This window comes from Malaclemys terrapin, chromosome 1 (genome assembly GCF_027887155.1).
Source record: "Malaclemys terrapin pileata isolate rMalTer1 chromosome 1, rMalTer1.hap1, whole genome shotgun sequence".
NCBI lineage: Eukaryota > Metazoa > Chordata > Testudines > Emydidae > Malaclemys > Malaclemys terrapin.
The window spans coordinates 345,619,246-345,642,761 of NC_071505.1; the positions used below are offsets into that span (position 1 = coordinate 345,619,246).

At 56.5% G+C, this 23,516-nt stretch overlaps 2 protein-coding genes across 4 annotated transcripts; both read right to left on the bottom strand.

Annotated features, from left to right (window-relative positions):
- Positions 1–4,893: 4,893 nt before the first annotated feature.
- LOC128835307 (protein mono-ADP-ribosyltransferase TIPARP-like) lies at positions 4,894–7,911 on the bottom strand. Its single transcript, XM_054024681.1, has 5 exons — positions 7,619–7,911; positions 7,163–7,334; positions 6,731–6,924; positions 6,370–6,642; positions 4,894–5,341 (listed from the first exon to the last, which is right to left on the bottom strand). The coding sequence occupies exons 1-5, from the start codon at positions 7,909–7,911 to the stop codon at positions 4,894–4,896; spliced, it is 1,380 nt and encodes a 459-aa protein (XP_053880656.1).
- A 4,357-nt stretch (positions 7,912–12,268) lies between these two features.
- On the bottom strand, positions 12,269–20,122 carry LOC128831925 (secreted frizzled-related protein 2-like). Of its 3 annotated transcripts, none has more exons than XM_054018843.1 (4): positions 19,556–20,122; positions 16,886–17,398; positions 14,226–14,303; positions 12,269–13,081 (listed from the first exon to the last, which is right to left on the bottom strand). In XM_054018843.1, exons 1-4 carry the CDS (start codon positions 19,659–19,661, stop codon positions 12,777–12,779), a joined length of 1,002 nt encoding a protein of 333 aa, XP_053874818.1. In that variant the 5' UTR covers positions 19,662–20,122; the 3' UTR covers positions 12,269–12,776. The 3 variants fall into 3 exon arrangements, with proteins under 3 accessions (XP_053874818.1, XP_053874828.1, XP_053874837.1); XM_054018853.1 differs by having other exon boundaries at positions 19,401–19,631; XM_054018862.1 differs by lacking the exon at positions 19,556–20,122 and adding an exon at positions 18,477–19,394.
- Between the last annotated feature and the right edge of the window lie 3,394 nt (positions 20,123–23,516).

Sequence of the window (23,516 nt, forward strand, 5' to 3'; positions counted from 1 at the left end):
CTGCAGCCCTACACCCAGGTCACACCGACCCTAAAGCTGTCCCTTGCTATGGGAGCTTCCCCAAAACTCAGGGCCTGGATTTCCCAGGTGTGAGGGGACAGGGAGCAGATTTCAGCCCGCATGACCCGTCTGCAGAGGTTGCCTGGCTGTCTGCAGGAAAGGGCGAGGTGATGGCTCAGCCTGGGGTCTGCTCACGGCTACAGTAGCGAGTGGCCCGAGCGGCCCCCCGGCGCGTTTGTGCGTGTCACTGAGAGCAGGAGCTCGCCGGTAGCTGTTTAAATCAACCCTGAGATTCTCCTTCACACGGATAAGACTCAGGGGGCCCCCCCGGTCCCGAGTCTGGCTTTCCATCAGGAAATCCAGTTACCAGGCTCCTCAGGAGTTCCTCCAGCGTCGGAGGCCCCCCAAGGTGGCGCAGAGCTGCCCCAGCTGTCCCTGTGCCAAGCCCCACTGCAGCCTATGGCGCCGGTGTAACCCCGACAGACCCCAGTCGTTGGCGGGCGGGATCAAACCTGGGACCGCTGAGCTTAGTGCATGAGCCTCTAGTGCTGCATGAGCTAAAAGCCGCATCCCTTCCCCCAACACTCCCGTCTCACGCCCCACTTCCACCAGGGCATGAAGTGTAGCCAGAGGAAAATGCTGCCTCTTGGATTCCCCTCAGCCAGCCTCGGGCTCCCCGCCCCAGAGCTGTTCGGAGGGCCTTGCCCCAGTATCTGCTGCCGCTGTATCTTCCTGCTAGGGCTGCCCCTGTCTCCCACGTTGCCTGTAGCTAGCATGAGATGAGACGAGCGCCTACCTGTCTGTTCCTTGCCAGCCTGCAGCCAAGGGATGGTCTGTGGAGCCTTTTGGCGCTCGCCCGGGCACCGCTGGCAGTGAGAGACCAGCTGCCCTCCCTCAGCCTCGCTACCCACTCAATTATTGATCGTGTAACCCAATACACTGCAGGAGCCCAGCTCGGGTTACTGGCCCCGTCTGTGCAGGCCGTGGCGCTGCCCCTTTGCCAGGCAGCGTCGCTGGGCTGAGCCCCCTGGCGCTCTGCTGCGGACACCCTGGAAAGGTTCCTCTTCTCTAGGGGCACCTCGGCCATTTCCAGGGCAAGGGCACCGGGCGTATGGTGCCCCACTGCCCGGGGGGGAGGGGGGGAGGGGCAAAGAGCTGCAGGCAAAGTGCAGTCAGCAGATGTTGCTGAATGTCGATGGTCCGTCCGGTTTGCACCAGCCACTTTCCACGCTGCGGGGGCAGATCTTACTCACGGTGCTTTGGCATTTCAAAGAACTGGGCTAATTGCTGGCCAGCCCCTCAGGAGGTCGGGTATTATAATTAACACCCTAGGGTAAAGCTAGCAGCAAGGAGGGATAGCTCGGTGGTTTGAGCATTGGCCTGCTAAACTCAGAGTTGGGAGCTCAATCCTTGAGGGAGCCACTTAGGGATCTGGGCCAAATCAGTACTTGGTTCTGCTAGTGAAGGCAGGGGACTGGACTCGATGATCTTTCAAGGTCCCTTCCAGCTTTATGAGGTAGGTATATCTCCATATATATTAAGGAAGTTAGGGGATTTGCCCAAGGTCATGAAGCCAGTGTCCTATGTATCTATCTTTGGGTTTTCTCCGGCAAACTTTGCCATCGTATCTAAGTGCTTCCCAGGGAAATTACATCTGCTGGGCAAGGTTCCCAGTAGGTCTCCTGGAGGCTTCTGCTCCTTTCTCTTCCTGGGCACGGCAGGAAATCCATAGTGAGGAGGAGGCTCTTCACGCCCAGCAGTAGCCGGATGCTGGATTCATGTCATTTCCTTGGCAAACTTATTCCGTAGCCAAATCCCTCCCCCGGCAAACGGCTTGGGCCCGAGCCTCAGCTGGTGTCTCAGTGCAGCTCCACTGCTGTCACATCGGTTTACACCATGTCAGACTCTGGCCCTGTACCTCTCACTCCTGCACTCTGTGGGCTGCACTGTCCCGGAGGACACAATTCCCTGGGCAGGCCACGACTCACAGCTGGAGATGCGTCCCGCCCTGTCGATGAGAGGGGTTGTGGGGGCTCCTAAGGAGAGTCAATCCTATCCCCCCCCCCCCCCCGAGTCTCCCAGACAAACCTCTGTGTCTTTGGTTTTCTATCTGTCCCACGGGACTAATAACAATGTGTTGCAGTATTTCATCGATGGATCTGAAAGCACTTGACAAAGATGGAGTCACAGGCGTAGCCCCGTGCTACGGATGGGGAAACCGAGGCACGGAGAGATGGGGAAACTTGCCCCAAAGGCCTCATTGCAAACAGGAATCTGAACGATTTGTGGTATTTCCAGGGCATACATCACCCTCCCCTCTGCAAGCCGGGTGGTTATGGCAGGTCCCCTGTCACCTAGTCCCTTTTATCTTACCGTTCCACCCTGTTTTCCACAGTGAGATTTCCTATAGTCCAAGAGACGCACTGCCTCTTTGGGACCTCAGCTGTAACCACCGAGCCCGTCCCCCCAACCCCTGGCTACACCCCCCCTTTACCTGCCCCCCATCTCTGACAGGCACTACCTCTTTGGGACCTCAGCTGTAACCACAGAGCCTATCTGCCAGGCAACCCAGGATTAGGGTGACCGGATGTTTCACTCCATATTCTTTATGAAAATATGCTTACAATATGAATATGACAGAACTGAGATATACTTTATGCCAGATGGCTCATGTGAGAGATCATTGGAAAGGTTCTGATTTACTGAATGCGATTATCCAATGTGTGTGCCTGTATCATTTCTGTAGCTGAAGTTAGGGATATTGATCTGTATTTCAACTATGCTACTTCGGGTGACGCCCACTGCTCACACTTCAGGTACAACAATGGAAAAGCCAGGCAGGGCTGATGGCCCATCAGCGAGGACAATGGACTGGGAAAAGACTTGGCCTTCCTGAGGACACTCCCTACTGCCACTGACTCATGGACGCTGTGATCCTACAGAGTCAGTTGGTCTTGTCACCTGATACTAAACATTACCTGGCACTTCTTGTAACTTTCCACTGGAAGGGGGGGAGGGGTCAACTTTGGGAAACAAAGAATTCCCGCCTTGTGTCAATCCTATTTAAGCATGGGGAGGAAGGCAAACGGGACTCCCCCTCTCCATGGCCTGTCTGCCCAAGGACTGCAAAAGCCACCTGAAGGGAAGGCAAAGGGGGAGTCCAGACTGAGACAGGGGTCTGAAAAGGAATATAACTGGAACTCTGAACCACAGAAACTTTGCAACCTGCCTAAAATAACATCTAAGGTGAGAATTTATATTTTGTAACCTGTTTCTTAAGTATATCAAGCTTAGTTTGGGTATTTTGCTTTATTTGGTCAGTAATCTGCTTTGTTCTGCCTGTTATCTCTTATATTCACTTAAAATTCACCTTTTGCAGTTAATAAACTTATTTCTTCTTTATCATATAACCCAGTTTATGTAATTTCTAATTGGGGGGGCAAGAAGTTGTGCATATCTCCCTCCACATTGAGGGAGGGGGCGAATTTCACAAAAGCTTTGGGTTTGTCCCCCTTAAAGGGAGTGGACAGTGTCGGGGCAGGTCCCGAAGGTGAATCTTTCCCGAGCGGATTCTGTCTCTCTCTGTGCCACTGGGCATAGCTGGAAGAGGCTGGTGAGCCTAACCCACCAAGGCCAGGTAAAGGGGACCCAGGCTGGCAAAATAGGCTGACTCAGGGGCACCCCAGCACATCGGGTGACATCCCAAAGGGCCCAAACCCGTCACATCCGGTATCAGGGGCTTTGTCTTATATAGGCAACCATGCCCTCCCCTCCCCCCCCCCACAAAAAAGTGTCCCCATTTTTCACACTTGTGTTCTGGTCCCCTTACGTAGGAGCAATCCATGTCTGAGCCCCCACACTGCTGCTAAGGGAGAGGGGAGATTGTCACACATGGGAATGCATAAAACTCCCTCCCCCATGAAAAATGAACTGGGGCCCCCAGTGCAGCCTCTTCCCCTCAAATATGGGCAATTATTGCCCTGCTGGTCTCTCTGCGATCCCCGCAGCTTTCCTGCTTCAGCCCCCTGCCCAAACCTCACACCCTCCTGGAGGAAAACCGAACCTGGCAGCCCTGCTCCCCCTGCACATGCCGGCTCCCTCGCATGCTCTCTGTCGCGCACACGCCCCTGCTCATTGGCGCTGACACAGGCTCTTTCGACAAAGCGGGGGATACTTTTTTTTTATCATTTCAAACTCTTATTTTTCAAACAAGACACCTCGGCCCCCAGCCGCTCGGCGTGTCATTCTCAGCCCTTTAAACCATGACTTCCCACAAGCAAATGCAGCACCCAGAGTCACAGACGAGAGGGTTTGTGTTAACGGAAAAGTAACTTTCAGCCACTATTTAATCCCTCGACAATACCACTACTACCATTAGGCAAGGAGACGGGGGTATTCCGCGGGGAAATTTGGATGGGATGGATGAGAACAAAAAGAATTTCACCCCCTACCGCTGCCTATTCCCAGCACTAGTGAGCTTGGGGTGGGGGGATTTCCAGGTGGGGTTTCCACTTTCTGAAACTCCTGCGAGACCAGGAGGAGAGGGACAGTTGTCTGGAGCTCAGTGGTGCCTCCTTCAGGGAAGCGAAGCAAATGGTGTTTGCCCAGGTGCTGGAGTCATGAGCAGTCTTTGATGGATGGTCTTGGGGCAGGCAGGCAGTAAGAGTGGGGTGGAGGGAATGGGGTGGTGGGGAAGGATCACATTCCAGTGGGATGACGGGGGGGAGGGGCGGGGTGAAGCCTCCACGAACTGGGTTGCTTGTTCTTCTCATGGATGCTGGATGGGCTCCGCATTCCCTCGTTACCGTGCTGTGCGAACCCTACAGAGAGAGTGGTTAGAGTGTGGAAAAGCTGGGCTGCGTGAGCCTAATTCCCCGCCAATGGACTGGCTCCTCAGACATTCTCCAGTGACACAGGGTCACTGAGCAGTTTGTAGCAGATCACAAAGTAGGGGTAGCACTGGGAGTTGTCGAAGATCACGTAGACGCCGGGCTTGTGGGTGTTGTCGCTGCAGGAGTCGTAGCGACACCTGCAGTGTTCCCTCACCGGCGGCTGGGTGTACCCGGGTCTCCCTAACACCCACTTGCCCACCAGGACCTTGGCCAGGAACATGTGGCGGCAGTCGGCGTGGTTGGCCAGAGCGAAGATGTGGGCGCAGTTGGCGTAGCAGGAGAAGTAGCTGCCATGGCCGTACTGGGCACCATGCTTTCCGGAGAGATGGGGGTTAAAGTTCGCCCGGCAGATGGGCTCCACGTTGTTGGCTGAGGTCCCGTGGAAGAGGTGCCTCTCCAGGAGCCGCATCTCCTGGGCCAAGAGTCCTCGGGACATTCGCTCCTTCTGGCTGAGGTGGGTGTAAAGGATAAACAAGGGGGTTTAGAGTCACTGCTGGTGCACCCCCAGTATCTGCTCCCCTGGCCACTGAACACCTCAGCAGGGGATCCAGACATGAGCCCAATTCCCTCTATGACGCATACGTTCTCTCTTCTTGCTGTCCTGCATCTTCCTCACTAAACAGCTCAGCATCTCCTGCCCGGTCAGGTGGTGCACCGCCTGCCTCAGGCGACTCCCCTCAACCCCACTTCTCTCTCTGCTCAGGATTCTCCCAGCTCCCTCTCCTCTCCTGAGTCCATCCCACCCCGCTTCCACTCCTCCACCCCAGGCTCTGGCTGGGATGTGTCTCTTCTTCTCTCAACCTCCAACCCCATCACTCACTTGTCTCTCTCACCCCCTCGCTCATCATCGTCAGCCTCTCTACCCTCTGCCTCCTTTCCCTCGGCCTTCAGCCCTCCCCAATTCACCACAGAACGTTCCTTCACCACGACCTGCTCTCCAGCGGCTGGCCCGTTTCCCTTCGCCTCCGAACTCCTCATTGCCTCTTCCTCTCATCCCGCCCTCAGTCCCCCCAATCTGCCCCCAAGACTGTTCCCAGGTGGCTCCTTCAGGCCCGGGCGAGGGGCCCCCCTCATCCTCCTTGATGCATCTCTCCCTCCCCTGGGCATCCCATGATGCTGTGCTGTCCCGGCTCCCAGCCCCTCGGCCTTCATGCCCCTCCTCACAGCACGCCTCTTTCCTGAAGCCCTCTGAAGTCTTTCTGTCGAGCCGGATATGGTTGGAAAGGACACGCTCCAGGTCAGCCGCAATACAACAGGGTTGGAGTCGCTGAGGAAAATTCTGAGGCCAGATGATTGTACCCCTGGGATGGGTCTCCTGAACCAACCCTTAGATACTCCTCCCTTAGGCCCACCCAGAGAAGATAACCCACCTAGTCATGCCCACAGCACCGGCGTCAATGACTTAATGGTGGGGTTAAAGCCGGTGACCTGGTCTGACCCCTGCCCCATCTCTTGCAGAATCCGTTCCTCTTCCTACCTGCTGTATTTTTTCCAGAGTGCATCGTTCCGGATCCTGTAAATCTTCAGCACCAGCACCATGTCCTCTGGGACAGACGCGTGGAAGAGCTCACAGATCTTGCGGTACACCGCTTCCGACGAGGCCACCTCTGCATGAAGGAAGGCCTGGCCACGGGGCGGCTGGGGAACCCAGGCGGCTGGGTATGGGCCACAGTACCCATCTGTGGGTCTCTCCCCGGGGATGATAGATGTGGAAAGATGGAAGAGTCCCCAGGAGCTCCTAGGAACTGTCCTAAGGAGATAAGGAGATGGGAGATGCTGGCCAGTCAGAACGTAGCTTGGATCCCTCCAGCCATGGAACTGCCCAGGGAGTCACTTACCGCAGATACCGTGCCATGCAGCTCAGGGAACGGTAGGCAGGTCGGCGCTGGATCTGGATGGGTTGGACAGATCCCTGGCCTTCAGTGCTCCACTGAGGGGGTCTCAGATCCAGGGTGTAGAGCCTGCCCTGGAGCCAAAAGGTGGGTTCCTGGGAGCCCCTCTCCAAGGCTGCGAGGAGGTCGCGGGGGACAGGCTGAGCAGAGAGCGGAAGGAAAGTCGAGCCCTTAGCGTGACTGAAAGAGGAAAACCCTTACACGCATTGCTCCTTGCCACAGGACCCAGTCCTGCCCTGGAGGAACCGTCCAGTCCCGGGAAACCAGTCTCCAGTTTCATCCAACCCTGGGCCGGCCATCCCATCTCCCCGAGATGCGCCAGCCCTACTTTGGAGAGCTCCCCCTCGCCCCCACTTTGGGATCCCCCTCCCCATTCACCTCCTGGTAATGCTGCCACGTGTCTCTGTGCTTCCAGTACACCTGCCACCTGGTGTGGAAGCGAGGATTCTGCTTCCAGTCCGAGGTGCTTCCCAGCCGCCTCACTCCGTTAATCACGTCCGAATAGTCCATCTCCATGGTGTCCAGGTCCAGGATCCCAGACAACTGGTTCCTAAGAGGGGAAAATAATCTCACCCATCGGCCCTAGGGGGCCCTTTTTGGGGAGGGGTCGGGACCGGGGTTCCCCAAAACACCTACAGTGGGGGAAATCTGAGGCACTCCCAGTACGCGGCTCCTTCCGCTTTTCCCTAGAGCTTCTGACCGGGAGACGCTGGGGAACCTGCCTAGCCAGCACTCCTGCCCTGGCTGGGATGGGAGCAGCTGGGAGATCGCTCCCCAGAGCCTGGTGCAGGCCCCCGTGGGGACAGACGGGGCGGGAGCATTCCCATCCCGTACCTGCCCAAGAACCGCACGAGGCCATTTGTAGCGTCGCTGTAGAGCTTCTCCAAGTGACGCTGAGACGAGTCGCTCAGACTCTGCCACTCCACCCTTCTGCTCCCCCTGATCTGCCAGTGGAAGGGATAGCGGGTGTGGTGGAGTGGGCAGCTCTCCCTCTGGGGGCAGTGCCCGAGCAGGAAGCCGTCACAGATCTGGATGCCGTCTTCCTGGTGGACGTGGAAGGGGACCCCGTCCTTGCTGACCCATCGCTCCGTGGAAGGTGGGAAGCTGCACCAGCGTTTGGCAGGCATGGGGGATGGACTCTGGGGGGCCACATCCCTCGTGGATGACGTAGGGGAGCCAGGGCTCACAGTGTCGGAAGAACTCAGATCCTGGATAGTTTGGGGAGCGGGAGAGATGGAGACACTTTAAGACAGGGGCGGGCAAACTTTTTGGCCTGAGGGCCACATCGCGTTTAGGAAATTGTATGGAGGGCCAGTTAGGGGAGGCTGTGCCTCCCCAAACAGCCAGGCGTGGCCCGGCCCCCACCCCCTATCCGACCCCTCCTGCTTCTCGCCCCGATGCCCCCCCCGGACTCCTGCCCCATCCAACCCCCCCGTTCCCTGTCCCCTTACAGCCCCCAGAAGCCCCGCCCCTGAGTGCCCCCCGCCACCCCATCCAACCCCTCCTCTCATTCCTGACTTCCCCCTCGGGACCCCTGCCCCATCCAACCACCCCTTCTCCCTGTCCCCTGACCGCCCCTGGAACCCCTGCCCCTAACTGCCCCCTGCTTCCCCATCCAACCCCCGCTCCTTCCTGACTGCCCCCCCCAGGACCCCTGCCCCATCCAACCCCCCCTTCTCCCTGTCCCCTGACTGCCCCCGGAACCCCTGCCCCTGACTGCCCCCTGCTTCCCCATCCAACCCCCGCTCCTTCCTGACTGCCCCCCCCAGGACCCCTGCCCCATCCAACCACCCCTTCTCCCTGTCCCCTGACCGCCCCTGGAACCCCTGCCCCTGACTGCCCCCCGCCGCCCCATGCAACCCCCCTTCCTTCCCGACTGCCCATCCGGGACCCCTGCCCCCATTCAACCCCCCCTGTTCTCTCCCCAACCACCCTGCTCCCTATCCACACCCCCGCCTCCGGACCACACCCCCGAACTCCCCTGCCCTCTATCCAACTCCCCCTGCTCCCTGCCCCCTTATCGCGCTGCCTGGAGCACCGGTAGCTGGAGCCAGCCGTGCTGTCGCCACGGCGCAGCACAGAGACCGGGGCAGGCCGGGCTCTGCAGCGGCACTGCCCCAGGAGCTCACAGCCCCACCGCCCAGAGCATTGCGCCGGCGGTGGAGGGAGCTGAGGAGGTGGGGGGAGGGAGACAGCGGGGGAGGGGCCAGGGCGAGCCTCCCGGGCCAGGAGCTCAGGGGCCGGGCAGGAGGGTCCCGCAGGCCGGATGTGGCCCGCGGGCCGTAGTTTGCTCACCTCTGCTTTAAGGAGATGCGAAGCTGCTCTGGGACTCGGCCGCACCTACCCCCTTATCCACTGCCCCCTCCCCATCAGTGTCTTCATCCCCCCTCCACGCATACAGACCCGCACGGCTCCCCCCATCAGAACCAGCTCTCCTGGGCTCCAACCCATCCCCCCAGCCTTGCCCTGCAGGGACCCGTCCTCCTGGGCCCCGAGAGGGGAATTCCCTCCATTTCGGTGGCTCATGAGGCCCGTTTACCGGCTGGGGCTGGCGGTGGATTGGCTGGGTCCCCTCAGCGCCGGGCTCCTGTTCGGGATCAGCCGGGGAGATTTTCTTTTGGGGGCTACCCCTCAATTGGTTGAGGATCCCTATGGAGATCCTCTGGCCCATCCCCTCCCACGCCCGCCGTCTGTTTCTCTTTGAACAGGAGGGTTCTTAGAACATCGGGGTGTCCCACGACGCCGATTGTTGGGTTTGTCCTGCAACACGAAGCCGCCGCTGGCCGAGCACCCCCAGTCACCCCAGAAGCGCCCCAGGGGGCCAGGAACTGCCGGGGCTGCTTCTTGCCCCTGGAGTCAAGCGCCTTTTTTTTTTTTAATCATCTCTTTCCGTGCGTAAACTATTTGTTTCAGAAACAACGTGGCAAATGTCGCTGCTCCCCCGCAGCCGCTGGCGCTCAGATGTCAGGGTGACGTGGGCCCCAGAAATGCCACAGATTGTTCTGACTCATGGGGCAAGTCGCCCCATCTCCCTGTGCTCGGTTCCCCCATCTTTACACCGGGGCGACACATGCAAATCCAGCTTTGTAAAGGGCCGTGAGGTCCAGAGATGACCCCGGGCAAGTGTCACCCCTTTGGTACTGAGCAGTTAGCTAAATTTGGGGTAGCGCGGGCAGGAGGAGAAGTCAAGGATAGCATCAGAAACACCTGCCTCTCCCTTGTTTATTTACGAAGATGATACAGAAAGTTCCGTTTCCCTGAACATAGTAGGAATCGAACAGCAGGAGATGCCGGTTCCTTTGCTCGCTGTTCCACGCCTGCCTTTCCCGCCTGCACTCTGTGCCCAAAAAGCTCGCTCTCTCTTTGCTTTCTCTCAGGGCCGCGTTACTGGCACTTCTGGCTACTTGGCTTTCTTACTGCTTGCCACTCACTGTCCTGCTTTTCACTCGCCCCCGCCCCCCCGCCCAAATGATGCCCAGCCAACCCCTGCCCCCATAGTTCCAATCCCTGGACCCTGAGTGGCCCTACATGTCCCTTTGGTTTGGCCAGAGATATGGGCCTACTTAACCGTTTCAGCCCCTAGTTACAGCGGGCATCTTTACATGGAGCCTGATTGTAAAGCCGCAGCCAGACTCGACCTGGAACAAAACTTAACCCATTCCACCCCACTCCTATTATTAACCTACCTGACAGCTGGAAAACCGGAGACACCAGAAATTGCCTGGCTCGGCGCGCATTGCAAAACCGTGTCTCATGTTGTATCTGAGAACGGGCGTGTGAGATTACATAAGTGTTTCCTGCTAGGGAGGTTTGCTAGGCTGCAGGATAGGGGAATGGTTTGTGAGAAAATCAGGACGTCGAACTTATTTAAAACTGGCTGCTGGCCAGAGCGGTGGAGAATACCTCCCAGGAGGGGGCAGTCCTGCGCTGGAAGAGATGGACTAGGCCAGGGGTGGGCAAACTTTTTGGCCCGAGGGCCACATTGGGGAATAGAAATTGTATGGCGGGCCATGAATGCTCACAAAATTGGGGTTGGGGTGCAGGAGGGCTCTGGTTGGGGGTGCGGGGCTCTGGGGTGGGGCTCGGGATGAGGAGTTTGGGGTGTAGGAGGGCACTCTGGGCTGGGACTGAGGGTTTGGCAGGCAGGAGGGGAATCAGGGCTGGGGCAGGGGTGCAGGAATGGGTACAGGTTCTGGCTGAGGGTGCGGGATCTAGGGTGGGGCTGGGGATGAGAGGTTTGGGGTGCAGGAGGGTGGGATTGAGGGGTTTGGAGAGTGGGAGGGGGATCAGGGCTGGGTTAGGGGGTTGGGGTGTGGGGGGAGGCTCAGGGGTGCAGGCTCCAAGCAGCGCTTACCTCAAGCAGCTCCCGGAAGCAGTGGCATGTCCCTTCTCTGGCTCCTAAGCAGAAGCGCGGCCAGGCGGCTCTGCACGCTGCCCCATCTGCAGGCACCGCCCCTACAGCTCCCATTGGAGCGCATAGGAGCCGGAGCAAGGCCATGCCGCAGCTTCTGGGAGCCGCGTGATGCGGCCTCGACGCAGTGCCCCAGTGGGAGCGCTGGAGGGGGGCTGAGCCGCGTGTTCCAGCCCCCGACCCAGCGCCCCAGCCAGAGCGCTGGAGAGGGGCCGAATCGCATGGTGCGGCCCCCGACCCTGCTCCCCAGCGGGAGCTCGTGGGTCAGCTTAAAACAGCTCGTGGGTCAGATTTGGCCTGTGGGCCGTAGTTTGCCCACCCCTGGACTAGGCGCTGATTCGGGTCTTTTCCATTTACACTGTTTGCTTGACAGTTCACTGGGGAGTCCTTCGTTGGGCTCATGTAGCCAAAGATCAACAAGCGGCCGATTAATGAGCAGAATATTTTTATTGAAGCAAATTCCGAAGCTGAGCCCAAACTGGCAATATACTTGCCCCCAACGCATGCAGGTATTTGCACAGGCAGTTACTAGCGTTGCACGCACAGCCGCAGTAACTGCGCATGCCGGTAACTAACTGGACGTGTAATTGGTCAGTTGGCCCAGAGTCACAGACGTTATCTACACACATCGCAACGCTTGGAGGTACAAAAACCTGGCCTCAGCTTTGCAGGAGGGGCGAAGAGATGGAGGTGGAGACGGAGCATTTGCAGAGTGTCTTGGGAGGTCATTTTAGGCACCCATTCCCCCACGTGACTGCTGTTGTTTTCATTCCCTGGCTGGCACCCCTCACCCTCTTTCTCCTATGTCCCCCCACAAGCTCTCCCTTCTCTGATCTCACCTCTCTCCTGGCCACCAGCATGTTCTCCCTACAGCAGGGGTGGCCAACCTGTGGCTCCGGAGCTACGTGCGGCTCTTCAGAAGTTAATATGCAGCTCCTTGTACAGGCACCGACTCCGGGACTGGAGCTACAGGCGCCAACTTTCCAATGTGCTGGTGGGTGCTCACTGCTCAACCCCTGGCTCTGCCACAGGCCCTGCCCCCACTCCACCCCTTCCCGCCCCCTCCCCTGAGCCTGCCGTGCCCTCGCTCCTCCCCCCTCCCCCCAGAGCCTCCTGCATGCCACAAAACACCTGATCGGGAGGTGTGAGGAGGGAGGGGGAAGTGCGGATAGGCAGGGCTGCCGGTGGGAGGGAGGCGCTGGGAGCAGGGTGGGAGGACTGATGGGGGGCTGCCAACGTATTACTGTGGCTCTTTGGCAATGTACATTGGTAAATTCTGGCTCCTTCTCAGGCTCAGGTTGGCCACCCCTGGCCTACAGCTAACCGCATGGGCCTGAGGTGGGGGGCTGGCTTGTCTGTGCCTCTGGTCTCCTTGGTCTGCACACACCCTCCGGAGGGCGCTTGATTCAGCTGCTTCCTGGTTGAGTTTCTGGATCCCCTCTGTCAGTGACTGGGGGCGGGGGGTGCTGTTTTCACGGTAAGAGCCTGGCTAAATATAATACGTTTTCCGGCTGGAGAGGGAAGAATTCACAGCACGTGCGGGAGGGAGACGTTCTCAGCGCAAAGCCGCGTCCCTCCCCTTTAGCACTGGATCTTCCGCACCGCCCGGGTGAATTTCTTCAGCTCCCTCTCCCCTCGCTGCCACCTCCTCACCCAGGAGATGATCAAGCGGCCAGCCGCCTTGTGGCCCATGGCCAGGACCACGGTCCCCTGCCCGCGGAGTTCTTCGCAGGCGCAGGTCTCGCCATGTGTCAGCCAGAGGACTGGCTTCTTCAGCTCTTCTTCCGACCAGCCTCCCTGCTTGTAGAGGGTCCGGCTCTTGAGCTCCGGGGTCACTTTCAAGTCTCCGTCTGCGCTGGACAGCGCTTTGATGCTCATTTTCAAGGCTGCGGGAGAGAGAGAGTCAGTGAGTGTTGAACAGAATGCAGGGAAACAAAGGGGGCGCTCGGCCAAACGGAAGCGGCTCAAAGGAATGACAAAAACTCATCTGTGGAACTTGCTGCTGCAGGAAAGTACAGCAGCAGCCAGCGCAGTGAGAATTTTAGAAGGACTAGATGTTGCTAAGAGGAGCGTCTGACTCTGCAGTGACTTGAGCTTAGGATATAACTGTAAGGGCGACTGTAGTTGGCCCATTTAATGAAGCAGGGCTCAGTGTGTGCCCAACTGGGCTAATGAAGAGGGCAGGGCTGCACTCTGGGGCTATACGAGGCCTCAGAGAGAGCTGCTAGAGACAGAAGGTGGGTCCTGGGAGAGGGTGGAGGCAGGAGAGCGGCAGACGGAGATGCCCGCTGGCTCTAAGCCGGAGAGCTGGAATCAAGGGCCAGAGAAGGCTGGAGGTAGGGGAGCAGCAGAGGGGCTTACCCACTGGATCTCCTTGCTGCGGGGCTGGGTGCCAGAGGAACCCTGGGAGGCTCCCAGCGGAGAAGCTATGGGGCTTCCCGCTGGGAAGAGTGGGGCTGTACCCCAGAAGGAAGGACTGGGGTGGCTGTCCCAGCAAAGGTGGACTGTTAAGAGTCCAGGTCTGGTGGGAGACACCAGGATGGAGGAGGAAGCCGGGTTTTAAAGCCCACATGCACAGGTGGTGACATGGACGATGCTGGCTGTGGACTTAGGCACTGCCTTCTGCTAATAACCCGTGACGGACCGGAGGGCAGGCTTGTACTGAAGTTACTGGGGTCCAAGCGGGAAACTGAGGTGAGGGGCCGCTTGCAGAGCTGCCCTGAGGCCATGAGGTGCCTGGGAGGAGCGACCATCCCACGTGCCTCTGGGCGTAACGTGACCACGGGCAGGGATCAGGAAGGAGCTCTTCCCCACCCCTGGTGGAGACGCTGAATCAGGCACATCGCAGGGATGCCTGCCTTACGATGACCAGTCTGGGGACCAGCTGCTGCTCCAGGTGGACACTGGTCTGTTCCAGGAGGGGACAAGTTGTTTTTTGCCCCTGGCCCCCAGCAGCCCCCTCTCCTCTCAGCTGACGAGTCTGATTTTCCAGCTGACAGCTGCGGGGGAGCCCTGACGTTTTCGACTCACCAAAATCTTGGCTGCAGAAGTTTTCCAGGAACTCCTTTTCGCTGTGCCCTCGGCTGATACAGGCTGTGCACACTGCGTCTGGCAGGGAAAGAAACAGCTGCATTGAGAACTGCAAGCAAGGAACTGTCTGTGACAGCACAACCCAGATCAGGGCTGAAGAACGTTGCTTTGGTTTTACATAGAGCAGAAATCACATCTGCCTCTCCTGGAAGCCTCTATGGATGACTGGAGAGCTGGTCTCTGTGCAATTCAACCTGATTAACGGAGATGCAAAGGGATTTTAACTCAGATTTTGTAAATCGTTTTTTTTTATTTTGGTTTTCGCTAACAACCAGGGCCGGATGAACCTTTTGTGGGCCCTGTCAGCCCGGTCCGTGGCCATGCCCCACACACTGCCCCAAGGCCCCACCCCCGCGTGGCCTCTTCCCCTAAGGCCCCGCCCACTGCTCACACCTGGAGAAGGCAGAGAGGAGCAGGCAGCGGTTGGGGGGGCGGGTAGAGACGAGCAAGTGGTGGGCGAGGCAGGGAAGGGGCGGAGAGGAGAGAGCGGGGGGGCGGTACCTCAGGGGGAAGAGGCCGGGCGGGGGCGGGGCCTCAGGGCGGAGCACAGGCGGAGCAGTGGGCGTGGCCACAGTCCGGGCACCGGGGCCCCTTCTGAGTGTGGGCCAGACGCCACTGGTGCCATTGTAAACCTGCTTCTGCTAACACCTAATTGTGGGGTTACCAGATAGCAACTGCGAAAAAACGGGAGAAGGGGTGGGGGGTAATAGGTGCCTATATAAGAAAAAGTCCCAAAACACAGGACTGTCCCTTTAAAAACAGGGCATCTGGTCACCCTAGCTAAGGGTCTCAACTGCCTGAAAACACTTGGAGGAAACCTCTCTTTGTTACGGATCCACCTCGGGGCTTTCAGACACAGCTTGAGAAAGCTCACAAGCCACATTCCCGTGCCCTTCAGTGACTTTTCCCGGCAAAACCAGAACTGACGTTCCTGATATTTTAAGGTAAAACACAAAGCGAGAAATCAATCGTTTTTAAAAGCCACTTTTCGGGCCTTCCTTATACATCCCAGAAAAACAAAAACTGGCATCAAGAAGCCAGGCTTTCCCTTTTGTCGGTCACCCGTCACTGAATTAAGCCTGGAAACACTGGAGTTCAGAGTCGGGAGGAAAGCTCCGAGAACGAGTCATGCTCTGAAAAACACCCCTCCCAGCGCAGTCTATTCAGCTTTTCAATGAGACGCTTGAGATGTGGGACAGCTGTGACGATCAGTCGCAGACCCATCGGTGGCATCTCTCAGCAAGGCCTGGGGGATTTCAAATAAGGGACAGGTGGGCTTCTCAGCCTCGGCAGGCCGCTCACTTAGGAGAAGGAAACTCCGATTTCAAACCAGAGGGTCAGATGTGACCAGAGGACCTGTACAGCTCACCCAGGGGATACGCTCATTGGCCTGGCGTATGACCGGGAGTTTTAGAAGAAGGCTATAAAAGTCGCCAGCCCCGACCAGGGCCATGTGAGGAGAAGAGGAATGAGAAGGTAGACGGGTGAGTTGATCATAGGGTGACCAGATGTCCTGATTTTATCGGGACAGTCCCGATTTTTGGGTCTTTTTCTTATATAGGCTCCTATTACCCCCCACCCCCTGTCCCTATTTTTCACATTTGCTGTCTGGTCCCCCTAGTTGATCATGGTCTATAAGCACCTACATGCGGAGAAGACTGCCCATGCGGGAGGACTCTTTAATCTAGCAAAGCTCCAACAGCCAACGGCTGGACGCTGAAGTCAGCAAAGGTCAAACTGGAAAGGGGACACAGATTTTTAACAGTGAGGGTCATTAACCATTGGAACCGTTTTTCAAGGGACGGGGTCCATTCTCAGAGCCGTCACAGCGCGCCTACAAGTTACGCTCTCATTCCACCACAAGGCATTTGGTCCTTTGCAGGAATCGCTGGATGAAATTCCATAGCCTGCAGGAGCTGAGACTGGATCCCGGCTAATCTTAAAATCTTTAATCTACGCTGGCGACAAGGGTGATATAAATATCTAGACCAGGGGGCAGCAACCTTTCAGAAGTGGTGTGCCGAGTGTTCATTTATTCACTCTGATTTAAGGTTTTGCGCGCCAGTCATCCATTTTAACGTTTTTAGAAGGTCTCTTTCTATATGTCTATAATATATAACTAAACTATTGTTGTATGTAAAGTAAATACGATTTTTAAAACGTTTAAGAAGCTTCATTTAAAATTAAATTAAAAGGCAGAGCCCCCTGGACCGGTGGCCAGGACCCAGGCAGTGTGAGTGCCACTGAAAATCAGCTCGCGTGCCACCTTTGGCACCCGTGCCATAGGTTGCCTACCCCTGATCTAGACCGAGAGACCAGGGCATTTCTTACAGACGCGCTACGTTTCCAGGCCACTGCGCTCTGCCTGGCCCCTGGCATTTGGAGAGAGACCTAATCAAATGCTTGAACTTTTGGGGGGGCAGTAACGTGATACACAAGCATGCAAACAGCTGCAGGCCGCACAGTTAAACAGGAACAGGCATCCAGCAACCCTGAACCGGAGCCAAAGCTTGATTGTGATGACCTGACGTTGAACCTTTGGTGCCTTTGCCAGGATCTCCAGGCTAAACACCGAGCGCCGCCTGGCTGCTTGGCCTCACCTTCCTTCGTGAGCTGCAGTCGGTCGTCCGGGCCGGCCAGCGGGACGCACAGTTCGTTCCCCCGAGGGAACCTGCTGCAGTTGAACATCTCAGGCCAGGGGAAGCCAAAGGCAGCCATGACAGGGGTGCAGCCATCTCTCACCGCCTCGCAGAGGGACCTGCAAGGGTAGACGGGATCCTCCAGGTCGCTGATGCACACGGGGGCGAAGAGGGAGCACAGGAATTTCTTGGTGTCCCCGTGGCACTGCTTGGTGAGCAGCGGCACCCAGGAGGCGGCTTGCTGCAGAGCTTCCTTCATGCTCTCGTGGCCCAGCAGGTTGGGCAGACGCATCTCGTTGTACCCGACCCCGTGGCAGAGGGTCATGCTGCTGGGGATGGGCTTGCAGCTGCTCCGCTGGGAGCTGAGCCGGGCCAGCTGGTAGGTGAAAGGAGCAGCCAGAGAAGGGGAGCGCCACGTCCACGCCACGAGGACGAGGAGCAGCAGGACGTCCATCGGGAGCCGGGACGGGGACTCTGCAGGAACAAGAGGAGGCCTCGTCACTGAGGACAATTGCAGTTCGCTGGAGCTGCTAAATCTGGGCGGGAAGTAAGATTCATAGATTCATAGATTCTAGGACTGGAAGGGACCTCGAGAGGTCATCAAGTCCAATCCCCTGCCTGCATGGCAGGACCAAATACTGTCTAGACCATCCCTGATAGACATTTATCTAACCTACTCTTAAGATGGGACCGTCCTCCCTAGAGCACCAGCCCCAAAGTCACCTCCGTCGTGTGAAATGTGTCAGGAGGCCTCAGTCCAGCCTGGTGCCCATCCCCACAACTGGCTCCCTCCAGGCCCCCCACTGCTGGCAATCTCAGGTGAGCAGGCCAGGCTAGAATAATGACTCCGCCCCTTCCCCCCTGAGAGGTCAAAGGTAAGGCACGTACAGTGCCTAGCGCAGGGGGGGCCTGGCCTGGGACTGGGGTTCCAGGCGTGACTGCAATAATAGATGGGACAACCCTAGGGGAAGCTTGTCCTAGATACTAAGGGTGAAATCCTGGCTCTACTGAAGTCTATGGGGGTTTTGCCATTGACTTCAGTGGAACCAGGATTTTGCCCCTGCTGCTGTCATGCGTGGGGAGTATGTCAATCAAACGCCACCTCCGGTAACTCCTGGCATTACGGAAGCTCCCACGGCCTCCTGCACTAACGCGGAGGTGCTGGTGGGGCAGGGGAGCAGCAAAGCAGTTTGTTTCATCAACACTCTTAACTTTGCTCCCCACTGAAATGCAGTCACCTCTGGGGCGGAACGCGCCAGCCATTTATCAGCAAAGACTGGCACTACGTTGACGTTCAGGAAAGGAAGGGAAGAGTAGCCCTGGAGCCACATGAACCAGCCAGGAGCACCTGGAGGCTAAATCCAATCACCCAAATTGCAATCAGGCCAGGACCCCTGGGCTTACCTGCCCTGACTCTTGCAAAAAATGTTCTGGGACTTTTAACCACCATTAGTGGTAGCCAGGAGCTCAGCGCTTCCAGTAGCACAGCTCCTCCTAGCCCCCCTCCGCAGCCCGCCTCAGGCCTGGCTCAGACGGCCGTCTCCTCACCCACCAGAGCGACTGGTTGCCGCATGTTGGTGGTTCCCACCACCGCTTGTGAAGCAAATCTCCCTTCACAAAGGCCTTGTCTGTGCGAGGAAAACGAACACACGTGCTCAGCCAGGGGCAGCCGCACTGGTGCTCCCCGGGGCGCAAGTGCCGGCAGAGCCTGGGCTCTGGCCCTGCGTGACTGGGGGGGAAGGACACCTGAGCCCAGCTGCACCAGGGCGGGGACAGGGACACTTGCCTCCTAGGCGAGGCTGAAGGGAACCGGTTCCCCAGCAAACCTGGGCTTCCTGGGCTGTGCAGCAACATGCTCTGACAAGGACCTCGCTCCCTCTCCCTCCTTCGCGCCCGCAGAATGGCCCCTCTCTTTGTTTGTCTCCTTTCAACCAGGAACAATGCGGGCATGAAAGAGGAGAGCATCAATGATGTGGACTCCCAGGGTCTGATCTTAGCTCTGCCACCGACTCTCTGTGAGACCGTGGGCATGGCCCTGCCCCTCCCCGTGCCTCAGTTTCCCCCTCTATAACAAGGGGGAGAGTATATTGATCCCCCCACCTCCCTCCCTGGGGATCTGCGAGGATTAACTAGCTCATGTTTGTAAAGAGCTTTGAGATTCTCGGGTCAAGTGGCTGGGGAAAGGCCACTTATTATTGTTCTGAGCAGGACAGAAATCCCGCCTCCCCGGCTTTTCGCTTCTCCCAGCTCTTTCTACTCTCAGCTCCCACAGTTGATTCCCAGGGGGATTGTTTCCCTGTGGAGAGCAATGCACCTCGCCTGGCCTCTTGATCTCCACTCTGCTCTCCCGCCCAGCATCAACGGAGGGGACTCCCAGCCTCGACCCCTCCTCAGCCCTGTTCCCTTCTGGAGTTGTTTCATGCATGCAACTCCAGAAATTAACCCAAGGCAAAGCCATTTCCAGCCCTGACGGTACCTTCTCTGCTGGGATCCAGGCAAGACAATCTGGAAGCGGATCGGCACCGTTAGCCTCTTGCTTTAGATCCTTCCCCTCCTGGGCTTGCAGGGCTGGTAGTTCTAAGTGTCTCCTGCAGGAATTCTGACCCTCTTATAAGAACCACAAACCCTTACCTGGGAGCTCCGGCTGGCTTTGTGAGCCTGAAACCAGGATGTTTATCCTCTGAAAATTATAGGTTTCGGTAACAGGAGCATAGACCACAGGGATGTGTTTGGTCATGACCACACAAGTGCATGAATTTAACTGCAGGAAATCCAAGGCCTAGGAAGGGGCTGTAAAATCCTACCATGTAATTATACCTCTTTTCTCCAGCACAATAAAAGCAACGCTGCAGGCGCTGCTTTCTCCAAGCCACCCACCTGCCTCATTGCTCCAGCCGCCCTGGCGAAGAGCCACAGAAATGTTCAATGGGTCCGATGTTAAAACCAAACCCTTATCTTCTCAAGCATCAGCGAGGGGGGAGGTGTTACCGCCATCCAGAGCTGCAAAGAGAGGCCAGAAAACAACCAAACGCCCAACAGCACTGGGCTAAAGGCCCCTCGCCAGCAAAGGAAATCAGCAAAGAAACAGACTGAGGCGAATTGTTTGTAAGGGGGCGGGGGGATTTTTGTATAATGGTTTGTAAGCAAGTAGCCACAAAGAAATTCAGAACCAACTGTTGGTGGTGACCCCCGAGGCTGCTGAGGTATCTATAATAATATATTTTGCATTTCTATCGCATCCTTCATCCAAGTGATCTCCAAGCACTTTAATCATCCCTGGGAGGGGGTCACACCACTGAGGTCAGTGGATGTCCACCAGGGGATGAATTTGGCCCATTAAGTGACAAAGGCAAGGAAGAGTGGATGGGCTTGTCGTGAAGTCACTGGATTGGGGGGGGGGGGGGGGGAAGTCTGGGCTCTGTTCCTGGCTGCCACAGGCTCCCTGGGTGACCTTGAGCTAGTCATTTTGTCTGTCCGTGCCTCAGTTTCCCCATCTGCAAAATGGGGCTCTGACTCCCCCACCCCCCCAGTTCTGCCACGGCACCTCAATCCTGACTTGACCCCTAGCTGGGAACCTGTCCTGAGCTAAGCCTCCTCACTACACAGTCGTTCAGGGACAGACGGGGACCAGCGTCCATGCAGGAAAGTGCAATTGCCCAGAGATGTCATTTACTGGGAATTTATTCAGGAGTCACCAGAGAGCCTGGCTGTGCAGAGCCGACCAGACCAGCGCACTGAACCCTGGCCGCCACCAGAGAGAAGGGGAAGTTTTAGCAAGGTTGTGCCCCTGCCCCCGGGGCCTGGAACACCCCAGGGGTCAGAGTAAGTGGCTCGGGGACAGAAAGGGAAGTTGACGGGAAGGGCTGCTGGAGGAGTAGGTCTGAAAAAGTCAGCTTTTAGAATTAGTCATGAACTTGAGCCAAGCCGTTAATTACACTCCCCTCCTCTTAGGCATCGTGAAACTGAAGTTCCAGGCAGAGGAGAGCTTTCCCTCGTCCAAATCTCTCACTCCCCGAGACTCACTTGGGAAACAGGGAGAACCTTTGGGTAACTGCTTCGGACAATCACAGACCTTAGAGACAGAGGGGGACGAGCAGGTCGCCCGGGGCGGCCACAAGGGGGCCAGGAATAGCTCTCTGCAGTGGGTTTAACAAAGGATGGGGGTTGCACTGATGGGTAAAAAATCCATCTGCCTCTTTAGGGTGTGAGCTTCTAGAAGTATCCATGGCCTTGTGGGTGAGCCACTGAGTCAGGAGATCCTCGGGCAAGTCATCTGAGGCCACATTTTCAGAAGCGGCCATTGATTTGGGGAGCCCAGCGTGAGATGCTTTGGGCCTGGTTTTCAGAAGTACCCGCCATTCTAATGAGCTTGAAGAGGGAGTTCAGTCTCCACGGCCTCTTCAGACATTGGCCTCGGCACAAGGCTGCCAGCTACAGAGCCTGACTTGCACCCCGGTTACACACACAAACTGGGGGAATGCCCCTGCAAACAATAAACCCCTTTGTCTGTCAGGTGCAGGACCTGTGTGCGGGGAAACCACACCGCTGGCTTTTTCAAACAGCCCGCACTTTGGTTCCAGTTCTGCTCCTGCTGGTATCAGCAACCCCCCTGTGCCTCTTTCTGTTGTTTACTCCATCCCCAGGAAGTAAAGCCCCCCCCCCCCCCCCCCCCCCGCTGGAACTTAGTTGACAATCTTGTTGGCAGGGCAGGAGCCAGACTAGATTCCAGTTCCCGCTCCCATAGCTCTCCCAGGCTAGTAGGACTCAAAGCTTGTTAGTGGTAACATCAGCTCTGCAGGTGTGACTTGAAGACACATGAAAAGACGCCATTTTCTGACCACCACTGCCCAGCCTCGGGCAGCTGTGACAGCAAGTTACTGTCTGGAACCGCCTCCGATTATCATAACAATGCACAACTACTGAGGTAACTGCAGTACAAGGTGGTCAGCTAACTGCATGCACATAGCGTTGGGGAATAGGACTTGCAACCTTCGGCTCTGAGACTGTGCGATTCGTTGCAGTCTCCCGTCGCTTTGACGGACGAGCGTTCAGCCGGCTTGACTTGAGTTCTGGGTTTATTTGTGTTTATGGCTTCTCACGAGTCCGATCCTGGATTTGCAAATGCAGCTGCGCATCTTGCACGTGTAGCCATTGCGGGGTGGAAGGTCTGAAGGAGCAGCTTCTTGACCGCAGCCCAGTAGAGGGGATGGGCATGCCCAAAGAGGTCTGTTGAGTACCATCCAGGAGAGGGCAGTAGCGTGCCCGCTCAGCGTATGCACCTGCCCACCCATATACATCTGACACTAGAGTCCTGATCCGAACAACCTCACTGCAAAACTAATAATGCTCAAAAATGTAGATTAACTCCCAATGAGCAGGGTGCAGCTTCCTGGGAAAGACAGATGAACATTAAGTAGCTAAAACAACAGGAGTCCTTGTGGCACTTTAGAGACTAACAAATTTATTTGGGCATAAGCTTTCGTGGGCTAGAACCCACTTCATCGGATGCATGGAGTAGAAAATATAAGAGCAGGTATAAATACTTGAAAAGATGTGAGTTTGCCTTACCAAGTGTGAGGTCAGTCTAACGAAACTATTCAATTAACACCAGGATACCAAGGGAGGAAAGATAATTTTTGAAGTGGTAATGAGAGTGGCCCATTTCAGACAGTTGACAAGAAGGTGTGAGTAACAGTAGGGGGAAATTAGTATTGGGGAAATTAGGTTTAGGTTTTGTAATGACCCAACCACTCCCAGTCTTTATTCAGGCCTAATCTGATGGTATCCAGTTTGCAAATTAATTCTAGTTCTGCAGTTTCATGTTGGAGTCTGTTTTTGAAGTTTTTTTGTTGAAGAATTGCCACTTTTAGGTCTGTTATTGAGTGATCAAGGAGGTTGAAGTGATCTCCGACTAGTTTTTGAATGTTATGATTCCTGATGTCTGATTTGTGTCCATTTATTCTTTTGTGTAGAGACTGTCCGGTTTGGCCAATGTACATGGCAGAGGGGCATTGCTGGCACATGATGGCATATATCACATTAGTAGATGTGCAGGTGAACAAGCCCCTGATGGTGTGGCTGATGTGGTTAGGTCCTATGATGGGGTCCCTTGAATAGATATGTGGACAGAGTTGGAACCGGGGTTTGTTGCAGGGATAGGTTCCTGGGTTCGTGTTTTTTGTTGTGTGGCGTGTAGTTGCTGGTGAGTATTTTCTTCAGGCTGGGGGGCTGTCTGTAAGCGAGGACTGGCCTGTCCCCCAAGGTCTGTGAGAGTGAGGGAGCTAAGAGTAAGTGGCTAGAGCGCTGCAGATCCCCACACAGTAACGTAACTCCAGGAGATTATTCTGTGACAGTGAAATACTCAAAGCACCAGCAGGACTTTGCCAGTTACAAGCTGGAAATAGAAATCAAGAGACTCAGCCCACATGGAAACCCAAAGAGGAACAGCTCTGTAGCTCATGTGATGGAAGAGAGATTAAAACTGAAACGCATTTTCTACTCGACCGTTCAAAATATGAAGCAAGAGGGGAAAGCAGCTTCCTCAAATCCTCTCAGAAAACCCTAAAAAGCCAGGAAGAAAAATGGAGCCGAG

Coding starts and splice junctions, on each gene's coding strand:
- LOC128831925 (XM_054018843.1), bottom strand. CDS start 19,661: ATGACCAAACACATCCCTGTGGTCTATGCTCCTGTTACCGAAACCTAT. Junction 17,399..19,555: donor AAGCCAGCCGGAGCTCCCAG/GTAAGGGTTTGT, acceptor TTGTTCCTGCAG/AGTCCCCGTCCCGGCTCCCG. Junction 14,304..16,885: donor ACTGCAGCTCACGAAGGAAG/GTGAGGCCAAGC, acceptor TTTCCCTGCCAG/ACGCAGTGTGCACAGCCTGT.
- LOC128835307 (XM_054024681.1), bottom strand. CDS start 7,911: ATGCCTGCCAAACGCTGGTGCAGCTTCCCACCTTCCACGGAGCGATGG. Junction 6,925..7,162: donor CGTGGCAGCATTACCAGGAG/GTGAATGGGGAG, acceptor CTCTCTGCTCAG/CCTGTCCCCCGCGACCTCCT. Junction 5,342..6,369: donor CTCTGGAAAAAATACAGCAG/GTAGGAAGAGGA, acceptor CACCCACCTCAG/CCAGAAGGAGCGAATGTCCC.